The sequence below is a fragment of the Tachyglossus aculeatus genome, chromosome 2, assembly GCF_015852505.1.
Source record: "Tachyglossus aculeatus isolate mTacAcu1 chromosome 2, mTacAcu1.pri, whole genome shotgun sequence".
Taxonomy (NCBI): Eukaryota; Metazoa; Chordata; class Mammalia; order Monotremata; family Tachyglossidae; genus Tachyglossus; species Tachyglossus aculeatus.
The window spans coordinates 72250182-72266722 of record NC_052067.1 but is presented as its reverse complement, the minus strand read 5'-3'; the positions used below and the strand labels follow the sequence as shown (position 1 = coordinate 72266722).

The following is a 16541-nucleotide window of genomic DNA, read 5'->3' as shown; positions in this document are numbered from 1 at the left end:
GAGAAGCCATGTTTGAAATCCTAGATGATTATAACAACAGAGTGGACAAGAAAAATTAAAATCTAGGAAAAAGTACCTAGGGATGTCTTTTTCAAAGACAAATTTAAATCTGAAAGAGATCCGGACTATAACAAAACCAATATGCTAAGGTGACTATTCTGTCCTCATTTTCTCTAGACCCTGAAGTGCAGTTCTCTAATGCAGGGCCTGACTTTGCAGGTTTGGATCCGAGGAAACGACTAGATTAGATGGAAGTGATGGTAAGAGACAAGAGGAAATCCCTACTGAATTTGGTGGGGACAGGATAGATGTGCTCATCCTTGATCAATCAGTGGAATTCAATGAGCGCTTACTGTGTGCACAGCACTGTACTAAGTGCTTGGGAAAGTACAGATCCCTGCTCAGAAGACACTTACAGTCCACAGGGGTAGACAAACATTAAAATTAACCACAGATAGGGGAAATGACTGAATGAAAAGAGGAACATCATGCCCTAATGGAGTCAGAGGACCTGCCTTCTAATGTTGGCTCTGCTGTGTGACCTTGAGCAAATAACTTCTTTGTGCTTCAGTTTCCTCATCTATAAAATGGGGGTGCAATGCCTGTTTTCCCTCCTGACTGCAAGCCCCATGTGGGGCAGGGACTGATTAACTTGCATCTCCCCCAGTGCCTGGAACAGAGTTTGATGATTAGTAAGCACTTAACAAATGCTATAATAATAATCATAATACATAAGTGCTGTGAGGCTGAGAGTAGGGTGACTATCAAGTGCTTAAGGGGCAAAGATTCAAGGGTCTTCCACAGTCAGAGGGTGGAGGCAGAGAAAGAGCCAGCAAAAAAACACTGAGAAGAGGTGGCCAGAGAGATAGGAGGAGAAATAATAATAATAATAATAGTATTTGCTAAGTGCTTACTATGTGTCAAGCACTGTTCTAAGTGCTGGGGTAAATACAAGGTAATCAGGTTGTCCCCTGTGGGGCTCACAGTCTTAATCCCCATTTTACAGATGAGGTCACTGAGGCACAGAGAAGTTAAGCATCTTGCCCAAGGTCACAGAGCAGACAAGTGGCGGAGCCGGGATTAGGGCCCACGTCCCGACTCCCAAGCCTGTGCTCTTTCCACTAAGCCATGCTGCTTCTCTGTTAGCCACACTGCTTCTCTGTTCTTGAGAAGCAGCATGGCATAATGGAGAGAGTATGGGCCTGGGGGTCAGAAGGTCATGGGTTCTAATCCCAGCCCTGCCACTTGTCTGCTACGTGACCTTGGGCAAGTCACTTCACTTCTCTTTGTCTCAGTTCATTCATCTGTAAAATGGGGATTGAGACTATGAGCCCTATGTGGGATAGGGACTGTGTTCAACCCCATTTGCTTGTATCCACCCCAGGGCTTAATATAGTGCCTGGCAACATAGTAAGCACTTAACAATTACCAAAATTATTATTAATGATTATTAGAAGTGAGAGAACAGTGTTGATGAATGCAAGGTTTGATAATGCTTCCAGGAGAAGGGAGTGGTCCACAGTGTTGAAGGGAGCAGAGAGAACGAGGAGGATTTGGATGGAGTAGAGGATACTGGTTTTGTCATCATCATCATCCTCATGAATGGTATCTAACTGAGCAATTTCTGTGTGCAGAGCTCTGTACTAAGCACTTGCGAGAGTACAATAGAACACAGTCGGTAAATATGCCCACAGTGAGATTACAGCCTAGAGAGGAAGACAGACATTAATATAAATAATTGATAATCTATAATGAAACATTTTGCAGGACTGGGTTTGACCACTGTCACACCCACCCCATCTTGGTTTTCAGCCACTCAATTGCTCAGTCATATTTGTTGAATGCTTACTACAGGGCAGAGTGCTTGGCACAGTGCATGGCACATAGCAAGCATTTAAATACCATTATTATTATTATTATTACTAAGCACTTAATACAGTACAATTCAAAAGAAGAGGTCCACATGCTCTTGGTCCACACGTTCACAGTCTAGTTGGGGAGACAGACATTAATATAAATAAATAATCACTATGTACCCACGTACCGTGGAGCTGAGGGTGTGGTGAATATCAAGTTCTCAAAAGTGTATAGGTGACACAAAAGAGAGAAGGAATCGGGGAAATGAGGGTGTATTCAGGAAAGGCTTCTTGAAGGAGATGTGACCTAAATGAGGCTTTGAAGGTGGGGAAGAGTGGTGGTTTGGCATATATGGAGAGGGAGGGAGTTCCAGATAGAAGAACCTCCATACATCCTTAGGACAATTTTCCTTGCTAAAGAGAGAAAGGTTACATGGCAGGGGACATGGCAAGGCATCCCTGGTCCAATCTGGAGGTAAGTTCCCCCAAGGACATACTTAAAAGGAAAATATTTATCCCTTGTCACAACAAAATTCTCCATTGCAAGACTCCCTTAATTATATCTCTTAAATGAACTACAAACCTGAAACTGCTTCTACTCTTAAGAAAAATGTGGATTTGGACTTTTCTAAGGGACATTTGTTTTGCCCTGTGCAGACTATACCTCTGTCCCTAAGGAAAATCCTTGACTCTCATCTGCTCTAGATATCTTAGGGGGTTCCCAGAAGAACTTCTCCTGCAGCCTGTAACCTCCAGATTAGACTGGAGATGTCCAAAGTAGTTTAGTTTCAAAATGATGTGGTGGCTCCCAAGATTGTAGTACGCAGTGGCTCACCTGTTTAAAGGAGCAAACTGCCTGCAGGGCATTACACCCACGATCCAGCACTGTGCTGACAGTGATCACCCAAATGTTTTGGATGGTAATACAAGGGTGCTGCATTGTCTTGGATCCTAGTTATCTTAGACGTGGTCACTTCCTCCCATGCTCCAGTGCCACCAGCTAGCTGTACAATTCATGATACTGCATTTAATTTTGAACGGGCAGCAGAGCAGAATTAGGGTGTTTTTAGGAAGAAGCAAGTCTTATTCTCTCCAAATTGGGTATCTAGAATCTGTAAGTCTTCAGAGCCCTGAACACTCTGGTCAATTATTATTATTATTAATATCACAAATACATACCACAGTTATTATTATTATTATACAACAATATATATTACATAATAATAATAACCGTGGTATTTGTTAATTGCTTTCTATGTGCCAGGCACTGTACTAAGTGCTGGGGTGGATACAAGCAAATTGGGTAGGACACAGGCCCTGTTCCACATGGGGCTTGCAGTCTTAATCACCATTTTACACGTTAGGTAACTGAGGCATGGACAGGTGAAATGACTTGCCCAAGGTCACATAGTAGACAAGTGGCAGACCAGGGATTAGAATCCAGGTCCCCTGCCTCCCAAGCCCGTGCTCTATTCACGAGGCCATGCTGCTCCTCATTTATTGGTGATAGAAGATTTTCAGATCCTGGCATAAAACTCACCATATTGTCTTATGAATGCCAGCCATTCAGGAAAGTGGCTGAGAACTCACTTCTGGGAGGGAGGGGATGTCAGCCATGTGGCGACGCATCTTGGAAGTGAGGTTCAGGCACTTCCAGCTGGCTGACTTGTTGCCAGCAGGGTCCCTGAGGCCTCGGGGCTCGTGGGCTTCCTTGGGCTTGTGCAGAGTAACTCGGAGGGAGACTGGGTGGAGAGAAGTGGGGTTCGCTTCTGCTGAATCTGAGGACCATCATTACAAAGAGGCCTTGGGTCTTCTCTAAGGGTATAAGATGATAACTTCCAGACAGGTGTAATTTTGGAAGGAGCGGATAGACTGTAGAGATCTCTTCCAGACTTAAGATTCCATCCTGGCAGGGGAGAGAGTTGGGCCATCTATTTGTGTTGTGAAAACCTGGCAGCAACTCTACTGGATCAATCAACAGTATTTATTGAGCTTTTACTGTGTGCAGAGCACTGAAGTAAGCATTTGGGAGAGTGCAATACAACAGAGTTGGTAGACATAGTTGGTAGCTGGTAAATACATCCCGAGACACCAAGGAGCTTACATTCTAGAGTTGGAGACAAACTAATACTAGTAAGTAAATTTTGGATATGTACATAAATGCTGTGGGGCTAAGAACGGGGTGAATAAAGGGTGCAAATTCAAGGGCAAGGGCAGTGCAGAAGGGAGTGGGAGAAGAGTAAATGAGGGCTTAGTCAGGAAAGGCCTCTTAGGAAGGAGATGTGCTTTTGATAAGGCTTTGAAGGTGGGGCGAGTGACTGTAGGTAATGAAAGGGGAGGGCGTTCCAGACCAAAGGCAGGACAAGGGTGAAAGGTTGGTGGTGAGATAGACAAGACTGAGGTACAGTGAGTAGATTGGCATCAAAAGAGCTAAGTAAGTGAGCTAAGTTATATCAGTGAGATAAGATAGGAGGGGGCAATTGAGTGCTATAGAGCCAATGGTAAGGACATTAAATTTTCATCTTACTTGGTTTGTCCAATTCGGTGCACTCTCCCAATAGCCTGAAGCTCATGTGCAGGGTTCAATATAGGTTCTACCAGGAGTACGTGGGTTGCTTCGATTATGTTTAATCCATTAGAACCCGTGTGTAGGGGCAGCAGCAAAATATTGATCTTGGGATCATATTTAAATGCTGAGAGGTTCTCCTGAAAGACAAAATGTAGATTCTCACTTCACGTCACCATGTGAAATTAAAATGTTCGCCTTCAAAAAGAGTAGGTGGTTGCATCTGTTCATTTATTCGGTCCACTGAATTTATTGAAAACCTACTATGTGCACAGCTCTGTACTAAATGCTGTAGGAGGAATTACAAAATAGAAGAGTTTACAATATAATGGGGAAGACAAACATATAAAAGGGAGTAGACAAAATATATAAGCGACAGGTGAGGACCAATAAGGATGCAATATTGCAAACGATAAGCCTTATGTAGGTAGAAAAGGGTCAAGAGGCATTGCTAAGTGCTTAGTACAGTGTTTTGTGTGCAGTAAGTGCTCAATAAATACGACTGATTGATTCACTGGGAAGGATTGGAATGCTTTGAAAGGTACAGTTAATCTTGGAAAGCCTCATGGAGAAAATGGGTCTAACAAGAGAGTAGGGAAGCAGTTTGACAAAGAGGTGGGATAGTGTTTACAGCAGAGAAAAGGCAAGCAAAGACCTTATAGCAGTATGTGTTTGTAGGGGCAAGAGAGGGAGGAACAGTAAATGGGTTAGGGCAGGTGGAGAAGGAACAATGAAGAAGGGTGAAAAAGACAAGGAGTCTATTGCTGAATCAGGCCAGAAGTGGACAACCTCAAAGCCTTGGTTGAAAGATTAGTTCTGGATGGCAACTGGAAGTCGCTAGTCATTTTAAGAACCACTGATGGCAACTAGAAAAGAGGGCAAGTTTTATGAAATGAAAGAAAATGTGTAACATTAATGAAACATCAATCAGAACTGAATGCAAAAAAAAGAAAATCACTGTTAACTCTAATCAGTCATAAAGAGTTTAGTTAAGGCATGAATATGGAAGAAATTTCTCCAGGAGAAGTGCACTGAGATGAAGGAAGTTCTGTCCTGCAGAAGTTTAACTGCAGAGACTGATGGAACTTGACTAGCATGTTTATTCATCACTTTACTTTGGAATTCACTTTTTTATATTATGCCAAAGATAATGCTTCATATCCTTTACTCAGAATAGCTGAAAACATAATCATACCTGGAATTTGTGAATTCCATTTATTTGTGCAAACACCATGTTGTTGTCATAAAGAGCTTTTGAAATGATATCTAGCACGTCTTGCCACTGAAAGACACAAAAATAATGCAGATCAAAACTGTACTTAGCTAAGAAGTTAGCATAATAATGCAAAGACCTCCAATTCACTTTTATAATCAGACCTTGGACCTATGACACAATTGGTTCCTGAAAACTGTGCCTCTAGTCAGAAACAGTTTTTTTGTAGGATCAATTAACAAATGGGGGATTGATTTCTGAACTGAAGTTGGTCAGATACCTAATACCTACCCAAATTGCTTAGTGGTGTACTCGAACACAGATGAGCAATATAGTTATAAGAATTTATTTTCATACTAAGAGAGAGGTTCTATGATCAGGTAGCAGACATTTCAACCAAAGTAAAAATGGCCACGCTGACCCTCCCTGGTGATCGATCAGATTCCTTCCCTTTTCTCCCTAACTCCACCTCCTCTTCCGCTCCATTTTCTTGTCTTAAACTTTCTCTTTCATTTCCCTGTCTTCACATAGCCCACATATGAAACTGTCTCCCCATGGTGCTCATGCACTCTTAGCCCCCAAAACCAATGTTATAAAGAAGGCTGGTGGTTTAAAGTAGAGGCCAATATATTTTAAAAGGAGAAATGGTATAAATTTAGAAACATCGGTAAGTCCCATCTGTCTTATCACGAGACAGCATTAGACTGGAATTCACTGTAGGTAGCTAAACAAATGTTCCTAGGGCACCTCTTAAATTTAATATTGGAATAGGGAAACACTTCTAAAGCTCCCGGCACCTGTTTTCACCCAGAACTCAAGAAAATGGATGTTATGTAATTTTCTTCAATATTATACTAGAGTAGCCAACCTCACTGACTCCAGGACCTGCAGAGACTGCTTTCTGAAGTCCAAGAGCTGTAAGAAACAAGTGCTCTAGAGTGGAAAGGGGTTGTCACGGAAGTGGTGATTTGTAGACTGTAAACTCCTTGTGGTCAGGGAACACGTCTACCAACTCTGTAATCCTGTACTCTCCGAAGCACTAAGTTCAGTGCTCTGCCCACGGTAAAGACTCAATAAATACACTGATTGACTGACTGATCCCTTGATTGTATGTGCACTTCCCACTAATTGCGCCTGCCAATGCTCCCAATTTTCACTGCTAATCCTCCACTTTATAAATGCCTTAAGTTGGGGCGGGGCTAGTTTCAAGGTGATGGGAGAGAATGGTGAAATAGACCCTGAGTATTAGGTGGGTGGGTCACTGAGAAACCCAACAGGATGGGGAGGGGGCAGAGAGGGGCCAAGCCAGGCTCTGCTCCAGACCCTGGACCTTGATCGGCAGCCCTTGGTGGAGCAGGAAGCCCAGAGGGAAGAGGACAAAGCCACCCCTTGGTGTGGACAAGGAGTTTCCTGAGCTGAGTGGCTCCTTCTGTGCCGAGATAGGTTCTTCTGACGACCCCCTCCCCTGGCTCTTTTCTCCCACTCCCTGCCCCTCTCCTATCCAGGCAACTGTGTGGGACTTCCACCCCCATCCCAAAGCAGGCGTAGGCAAACCCCTCCCTTCTAAACTGTAAATTCACTGAGGGCAGGGAATGTGTCTGTTACAGTGTACTTTCCCAAGCTCTCAGTACAATGCTCTGCACACAATAAGCACTCAATAAATATGACTGACTGATCCAGACAGAGTTTCAAAACAGCTTCAAAGAGTTACAAGCCACATTTGGATCTTTTAGACTGTGAGCCCACTGCTGGGTAGGGACTGTCTCTATATGTTGCCAACTTGTACTTCCCAAGCGCTTAGCACAGTGCTCTGCACACAGTAAGCACTCAATAAATACGATTGATTGATTGATTTGGATCACTCATCTACAGTAGCATTATCGTTCACATTCGGATCAACAAAAAACACAGAGATTAAAAAATCAGTTGAGTTCCCATATGATCTTCACCACAGAATAAACCTAACCTCCTTGTTCCTTGTCTTTTTTTGTCTGAACTAGATAACTGCCTCAATTCAGTGTGCATGTGACCTGAGTGGGAAAATTTTCCCAATTAGCTCCCATTATAAAAATATTTAAAATTCAACAGTCTTCTAATAGAGTTGTCACCACATAAGAAATTTAATGGTTCCTATACTTGAATAATATTACTCTCCTTCGTTTTCGAAGATGGTGCTAATGATAAAGTTTGCCTAAAGTGATAAATGGGTCTGACAAGACCGATACGTGGCTGACAGCCCCAACCATTTTTAACACAAAAACTTGATTCTGGATGTTCCCCCTTTTAGACTGTGAGCCCACTGTTGGGTAGGGACTGTCTCTATATGTTGCCAATTTGTACTTCCCAAGCGCTTAGTACAGTGCTCTGCACATAGTAAGCACTCAATAAATACGATTGATGATGATGATGATATGTTTGCTGTTTGCAGTGTTGGACCCCATTCATCTTTGCCTCATTCTCAGTAACCTCTTGAACCTTTGGCTCAAAAAAAGCCACTGCTTTCCTTATTCACCTCTCAGGGTCACACCTGGAGAGTTTCCAGTACTCTACCAGTCTCGGCTCCGGGAGGGAGAGTCAAGCAGAGGCATACCCACTCCATTCCTAGCTTGGGCAGTGGCTAGAGAGTGGAAGGCAATCTGCTACAAGTCAAAACTTGCCTATGTTGGGCAGCAGCAGCACAGGAGAGAGTTGAGGGTGGAGACACAAGTTTACTGTGCGGAAGGCGGCAGTGGTAAACTACTTCCATATTTTTACCAAGAAAACTCTACGGATACACCAACAGAACGACTGCAGATGGAGAGCGGGGCATTCTGGAAGAGATGTGTCTGTGGTGTCACTATGGGTCAGAAACGACTTGACGGCATAAGACAAGACCCCAGTGCTTAGAACAGCATTTGGCACACAGTAAGTGCTTAACAAATATCACTATAATCATTATTATTATTTGAAGAAGGTATTTTCAAGAAAAAATTGAGGCACCATTGCCATCTCTGGAGGATTCTCTGCTTTTTTTACTCTTTAGAGGAACTTTGATAGTGTGATGGGATCATATAGTGATGTAAGGAAATTCTTAATTTGGCCATCAGCACAGCCTGGAGTGGTTTATTTCAGCATTGACATTTCACTGTTTCTCATTCCGCTTTCTTAATTTGATTTCCACATCCTGAAATTGGTTTCTATGAGTCTCAAGATGGGGTCAAGAGGTGCTGCAAGGTGGTTGTGATGACTGCTTATTTTGTTGTGGGTTGCCCTTAAAATTGCCATGACTTTCACTGAAACAAACCTAGTGGCAACGATTATGCATAATTTAGCTGGTGTATTAATGGTTGCTCCAGTAAATAGTAACTCAGATTAATACCCATGTGCTATTTACTTGCTCCTTGTTCCAACAGGGCTGCTGTGTTTTTGCTCCTTGTTAGGTGTCTTTGAATGGCAGGTTAAACCTTTCAACAAGTGCGAAACACCAACAAGAAAATCTAGCAATTATTTTAAGTGTCTTTTCGATTACAAATGAAACTGGGACACATCAATTTAGAAGAGTTGATAAACGTAAGAGGAAATCCTGATCTTACCGTTGAGAATACAAGGGACTTAGCCCCTGGACATTTAAATTGGATTTTCTTGAGAGTTCTGACCACTGCTTCCACTTTTGTAGAATGACTTCCCTTTGAACAGAAGAGAGAAAACATATCACAAACCAAAGAAACCAAATAGAAAAGGGAAAAGAGAATCCATTTGCATTCATTCATTCAATAGTATTTATTGAGCGCTTACTGTGTGCAGAACACTGTACTTAGCACTTGGGAAGGTAGAATACAGCAATAGAGACAATTTCTGCCCATAACGAGCTCACAGTCTAGAGGGGGGAGACAAAAACCAATATAAATAAAATTGTAAATATATATATATATATATATACATATATATATATATATAAGTGCTATGGGGTGGGGAGAGGGAGGAAGAGCAAAGGGAGTGAGTCATGGTGATGTGGAAGGGAGTGAGAGATGAGGAAAAGGGGGCTTAGTCTGGGAAGGCCTCTTGGAGGAGATGTGTCTTCAGTAAGGCTTTGAAGATCCATTCTTCCCTTTGATTCTTTCTACTAACTGGATACATTTGATTAAATGAAACAGAAACTGGGAGAGGGACTGTGTCCGAACTAATCAACTTGTATCTAGCCAGTGTCTAGATTATTGCTTGACATATAGTAATCACTTAAGTACCATCATTATTATTTATTGTTATGGCTATTCTTCAGCAAGTCAGCTCTAAGTGGTCAAAGAAAGACTCAATGAATCACAACCGAGGAAGCAAGATAAATCACCCTTAAACCTGAACTAAGAAAAACTTGTACGACAGCTGTGTGCCCTGCACTTAACAAAGCCTACTACTACTACTAATAATAACGATAATAATAATTGTGGTACTTAAGTACTTATGAAGTGCTTTACTGCATCCAGAAGCCCTTCTCTTCTAAGGTTGTGCATCATGGTATAAATTATTGTGGATGTCTATTCATGACCTTCTTCACCTTTCTTCTCTGATTAATCTTGCCTTATTCCAGTCACTCCAGTTTTCTTTAGTATTTGTTCTTGTGACTCTACCAATCAGTGGTACTTGAGGGCTTACAATCAATCAATCGTATTTATTGAGTGCTTACTGTGTGCAGAGCACTGTACTAAGCGCTTGGGAAGTACAAGTTGGCAACATATAGAGACAGTCCCTACCCAACACTGGGCTCACAGTCTAAAAGAGAGACAATCTTACAGTGTTCAGAGCATTGTACCAAGCACTTGTGAAAGTGTAACAGAAGTAACAGAAGTAACAGAAGTAAAAGATACATTTTCTGCTGTTAGGGAGTTTACAATTTAATGGAGAAGACAAAGAGTCAGAGTAGGAGAACAAGGATACAACTGATAATAGGGCATGGTATGTGGCTTAGTGGAGGCCTAGGAGGTCAGAGGACCTGGGTTCTAAATCCGGCTATGAGTCTGCTGTGTGACCTTGGGCAAGTCACTTAATTTCTGTGCCTCAGTTGCCTTATCTATAAAATGGGGAGTCAATGCCTGTTCTCCCTCCTACTTAGACTGTGAGCCCTGTATAAGACAGGGACTGAGACTGATTTGATTATCTTTTACCTACCCCAGCACTTAGTACAGGGCTTGGCACGTAGTAGGCACTTAAGAAATATTACAGGTATGATGGTAGGATGATATAGATCAACAATTATTTTAACGGTAAGCTCATCCTCTAGACTGTGAGCTCGTTATGGGCAGGGACCATGTCTGCTAATTTTGTTGTACTGTACTCTCCCAATTACTTCGGACAGTGCTCTGCACATAGTAAGGGCTCAATAAATGGGCAAGGAATGTGTCTGTTTATTGTTATATTGTACTCTCCCAAGTGCTTAATACAGCATTCTGTGCTCAGTAAATACAGCTGAATTAATGAAATATCATTGGTTGATTGATTTAAGTGCTTAGAGTGTGCCAGGCACTGTACTAAATGCTGGACTTTGCACTGTACTAAATGTAGATGCAAGACAATCAGGATGGACACAGTCCATGTACCACATGGGGTTCACAAGTCTTAATTCCCATTTTTACATATGAGGTGACTGAGGCAAAGAGAAGTTAAGGCCACATAGCTGACAAGTGGCAGAGTTGGGATTAGAACCTAAGCCCTCTGACTCCTAGACCCAAGCTCTTTCCACAAGCCCAAGTGCTTAGTACAGTGCTCTGCACATAGTAAGCGCTCAATAAATACGATTGATGATGAAGGGCATATTGCTTCTCTAATAAGTAGGGTTTCAAGATTGAGACACAACAATCTTAAAGGTTTGCATTCATTCTTGGCATGCATATATGAAGTGCTAAGAAGGCTGCGGGGACTGACAGATCATGAGGTGGTGGAATTAATCAGGGGAGGCTTCCTGAAAGAAGGGGCACTTCAGGAAGGTTTGAAAATGGAGAGACGGTGGATTTGAAGGAAAAGGGAGATTTATAAATTATATTTGCTATTCTTAATGGGCTTTTTCAATACTCATAAATATAGCATCAATGTTTTTTGCTAGTTTGTCTGGGACTCAGTTTTTATTTCCCCTTTTAGGGAAATAACAAGGACTATATTTTGTACTCACTTTGTGTACATTTTAAACAAAGGATATAGAACATTGTGCACAAATACTCCATATAGCTTTTTTGCCCCTGTCTACTTCTTGGGAGTGACTGCGGGAGAAATCTTTCAATTTAAAACTGGATTAGAGGAGAATTTGTGTTTATCTAATGGTTGCATTTTATTAAAAAGCTGCCACTGTCCAAGAAGCCAGATATATATCCTTATTTGTCTACTTGCTTCATAATGCTCATCAGGATTTTATAACTGCAGAAATTCAAAACTTTTCACTTCAGAGCTCAGACCTTTAACTATCTCAACTCTATTAGCAACAGCTACGGAAGGCCCATCTCTTAATAGGGGAACACTAGGGATGGCATGGAAAGAAATATGCTAAAGTAAAAATATGGCATGTTAAAATAGGGCCTGAAACAAGCCTAGACAAGTTAAAATGGCCATGCTTGAACAGGTATTACATTTTTGATGACTGCATTCGTTCTACCAATGCATATGACATGAAATCCTTCACAAAAAGTGAGGAAAACATCCATCTCAAAAATACTCTGGAGACCAGATGGAACATGCAATTATGTGGCCATATGTGTACAGCAAACACTCACACAAGAATAGCTTTCACTATAAGCAATGCTGTTCTTACTCCTAAGCCGCAAGACTATTATCAAAACATTCAGCAGCTTGGTATCTGTACTTATTAGAAAGATAAATGCAAGTAGGGTGTCATAAGGTTACCCAAATTGTTTCAAGTTGCTAGGAGACATTTCTAGGAAAAAAAAGTTTGAAAAGTTTTCAGTGAAAAATTGAATAATATTTCCAACAAAAACCTCCACATAATTCCAACTCAAAGGATCAAACTAATGGAAATAAATTAAGCCCTCAGTATAAATCCAGAATTTAATCAATGTAATTTATTGAGTGACTATTGTGTTTCGAGTGCTTGAGAGAGTACAATGCAAAAGAGTTGGTAGATATGTTCCCTGCCCATCACGAGATAACAGTCTAAAGGGGTAGACTGGCATTAAAATTATGGATATGAACCTAAGTGCTGTGGGGCCAAAGGTGTGGTGAATAACAAATGCTTAAAGGGTAGAGATCCAAGTGCAAGGGTGACATAGAATAATGATAATAATAATTATGGTATTTGTTAAGTGCTTACTATGTGCCAGGGACTGTACTAAGTGCTGGGGTGGATACAAGCAAATTATGTTGGATACAGTCCCTATCCCATGTGGGGCTCACAATCTCAATCCCCATTTTACATACGAGGTAACAGAGAAATGAAGTGACTTGCCCAAGGTCACACAGCAGACAAGCAGTGGAGCCAGAATTAGAACCCATGACCTTCAAAACCCCAGGCCCGTGCTCTATCCACTATGCCATGTCACTCAGAAGGGAGATGGAGTACAGGAATAATAATCATGGCATTTGTTAAGAGCTTACTATGTGCAAAGCACTGTAATAAGTGCTGGGGGGGATACAAAGTGATCAGGTTATCCCACGTGGGGCTCACAGTCTTAATCCCCATTTTACAATGAGGTAACTGAGGCCCAGAGAAGTGAAGCAACTTGCCCAAAGTCACACAGCTAATAAGTGGCAGAGCTGGGATTAGAACCCACAACCTCTGAAGCCCAAGCCCGGGCTCTTTCCACTAAGCCGAGGTGCTTGAGAGTTTAGTCGAGTAGGGGAATGAAAGCTTAGATCGGGAAGGCCTCTTGTAGGAGATGTGATTTTAAAACATCTTGTGAGGTGGAGGGAGTGGTGTTCGGTCAAATACAAAGTGGGAGGGAGTTTCAGACCAGAAGGAAGACATATACAAGGGGCTGGTAGTGAGACAGACAAGATTTAGGTATAGGGAGCAGGCTGGAGGTAAGCGCTCAATAAATATGATTGATGACAAGGAGCACAATGTGCTGGCTCAACTGTAGCAGGAAATGTGAAAGGTAAGACTGGAGGGGGCAAGCCGATTGCATGCTTTAAAGCTGAAGATAAGGAGTTTCTGTTTGATGCTGAAGTGGATGGGCAAATAGTGGAGGTTTTTGAGGAGTGGAGATATGTGAATTGAATTTTTTTTTTAAATGAGGCAGGGAGCAGAATGAAGTATGGACTGGAGTTGAGAAAGACAGGAGGCAGAAAGGCTGATGTACTAATTCATTCACTCATTCATTCAATCGTATTTATTGAGCACTTACTGTGTGCAGAGCACTGTACTAAGTGCTTGGGAAGTACAAGTTGGCAACATATAGAGATGGTCCCTAATCAATCAATCAATCAATCATATTTATTGAGCGCTTACTGTGTGCAGAGCACTGTACTAAGCGCTTGGGAAGGACAAGTTGGCAACATACAGAGACAGTCCCTACCCAACAGTGGGCTCAGAGTCTAGAAGGGGGAGACAGACAACAAAACAAATCACGTGGACTGGTGTCAAGTCATCAGAACAAATAGAATTAAAGCTATATGCACATCATTAACAAAATAAATAGAATAGTAAATATGTAGAAGTAAAATAAATAGAGTAATAAATCTGTAAAAATATATACAAGTGCTGTGGGGAGGGAAAGGAGGTTGGGTGGGGGGATGGGGAGGAGGAGAGGAAAAAGGGGGCTCAGTCTGGGAAGGCCTCCTGGAGGAGGTGAGCTCACAGTAGGGCTTTGAAGGGAGGAAGAGAGCTAGCTTGGAGGATGTGAGGAGGGAGGGCATTCCAGGCCAGGGGGAGGATGTGGGCTGGGGGTCGACGGCGGGACAGGCAAGTCAAGGTGAGATATGATAAGTGCTTAGTTCAGCATACTAGCAGTTTAAATGGAGATGAAAGGACAGATTTTAGTGATGTTATGATGGCAGAACTGACAGTGCTAGGTGACAGACTATGTGGACTAGAGTGAGAGATGAATCAAAGATAATACTAAGATAATAAAGGCTCGTGAGAGAGGGAAGACATTGGTGTTGTCTAAAAAGGAGAGACAATGGGAGGCCAGGGTTTGGGTAGGAAGATGAAGACATTGGTTTTGGACATGTGAAGTTTGATGTGTCAGTGGGACATCTAGGGAGAGATATTGAAGGCAGGAGGGCATGTGAGGTTACAGAAGCAATAGGTCAGGACTGGAGAAGTAGATCTAGAAATCATCTGCACGAGATGGAGATGTTTCCAATCTGATTAGCTTGGATCTACCCCAGTGCTTAATACAGAGCTTGGCAAATAGTACTTAATAGTACTTAATAGGTACCAAAATAAAGATAACAGTTGAAGCCATGGGAGCGAATGAGTTCTCCAAGGGAGTGGATGTAGATGGAGAATAGAAGGGGAAGCAGAACTGAGCCCTGAGGGGACTCCTACTCTGGGTGGGTGGGAGGCAGAAAAGAAGCCCATAAAAGAGACGGAGAATGAACAGAGGAAAAGACAGGAGGAGAACCAAGACAGGACAATGTCAGTGAAGCCAAGGTTAGTTAATATCTTCAGGATAAGGGGGGGAATCCACAGGGTTGAAGGCAGAGGAGAGGCCACTGGAACTGGCAAGAAGGAGGTCACTGACCACATTAGAGAGGAAAGTTTTTGTGAAGTGAAGGGGGCAGAAGCCAGACTGGAGGGAGTTAAGGAGAGAATTGGAGCAGTGGACATGGAGGCGGTGGGTGTAAACAACTCAATCACAGAGATGGGAAAGGAATGGTAGGAGGGAGATGGGGAGACAACTGAAGGGATCTGTGGGCTCAAGGCAGGTTTATTTTTTTAGGATAGAGGTTACATGAAAGTGTTTGAAAGCAGAGGGGAAGAAGCCATTGGAAGGTGAGCAGTTGAAGATGGTGGTCAGGGAGAGAAGGAACAGGGTGCAATGTTTTGACACGGTGAGAAGGGATGGTATCAGAGCCATAGGTGGAGGAGGGAGTGGGCAGATCTCCTCCTGAGAAACTGCTGGGAAAGATGGGAGAGTTGAAGCAAGGGCAAGAGAAAGGAGGAACTGAAGAGGCAGGGGAGATTTTAAGGAGAACCCCACCTGACGGTTTCAATTTTACCAATAAAGTACATTTGAAAGCTTCAGAGGTAAAGCCTTTATTTAACTGGAAACACCCAGGATTCCTGTCACACTTCCAAAAGGTACCTGATAACATTCTATCAAGTTTCTTCTACTTTGAAGTTTTAAGATAGAGGTGAATACTCTACCACTGACCCAATTTGGGCATTTCATCGACCCCATATCACAGATAGGTTGTAATAGTCCTATAAATAAATCCCTCCCAAAACACCCAACTAATTGCAGCCTTTCAAGGCTCTGAGAAACAGGAATGGGGAAAACCTGAAGAGGGTCCACAAGGAGGTTGAAAATGAGGCCCAAAATCTTGGAAGAAGGAGGTTGCCTGCTGCAAAATAGATCTTGACACTGGAAAGTATGTGACTCCAATTTGCAAAGTTGCCCACCATGAGTACTACACATCTGGAGCCATGTCAGACCTGCCTTTAAACATGAAATTTTGCAATGAAATTTTTCACTTTCCTTGCTTTTTACAAATGATCTCTGCAATGACCCCATAGTTTCCTAAGGGCAGATGCAACATTTCTGATTAATGTATCCCACTCAAGTCTGTCTTTTCCCCCAGGAAGGCAGCTATTTAAAATCACAACATTTGAAAAATGTTTTCTGCCCCTGAGTTAAATCTCAAAAGACTATACTGAATAACCATTCCTTTACTGCAATCCTGGGAAATAGTACTCCTTTTTCCTTTCCTAGTCTTCCTCAGAATCAAGTGACCAAATGAAGATGAATTATGAGTATATGTAAGT

The 16541-nt window shown here is 42.3% G+C and overlaps 1 protein-coding gene and 1 non-coding gene across 3 annotated transcripts in view; one reads left to right on the top strand and one right to left on the bottom strand.

Moving 5' to 3' along the window:
* The window catches only part of SHPRH (SNF2 histone linker PHD RING helicase), a 171384-nt gene that overhangs the window by 5259 nt on the left and 149584 nt on the right, over window positions 1-16541 (bottom strand). For both annotated transcript variants that reach the window (XM_038762901.1, XM_038762893.1), the window contains exons 26-28: window positions 9208-9300; window positions 5618-5704; window positions 4384-4562 (exon numbers count right to left, since the gene is read on the bottom strand). In XM_038762901.1, the coding sequence (XP_038618829.1) occupies window positions 4384-4562; window positions 5618-5704; window positions 9208-9300 (359 nt within the window). The remainder of the gene's footprint in view (window positions 1-4383; window positions 4563-5617; window positions 5705-9207; window positions 9301-16541) is intronic.
* On the top strand, window positions 8145-8282 carry LOC119924739. Its single transcript, XR_005449435.1, has one exon. It is a non-coding gene; the product is annotated as a small nucleolar RNA SNORA7 (small nucleolar RNA).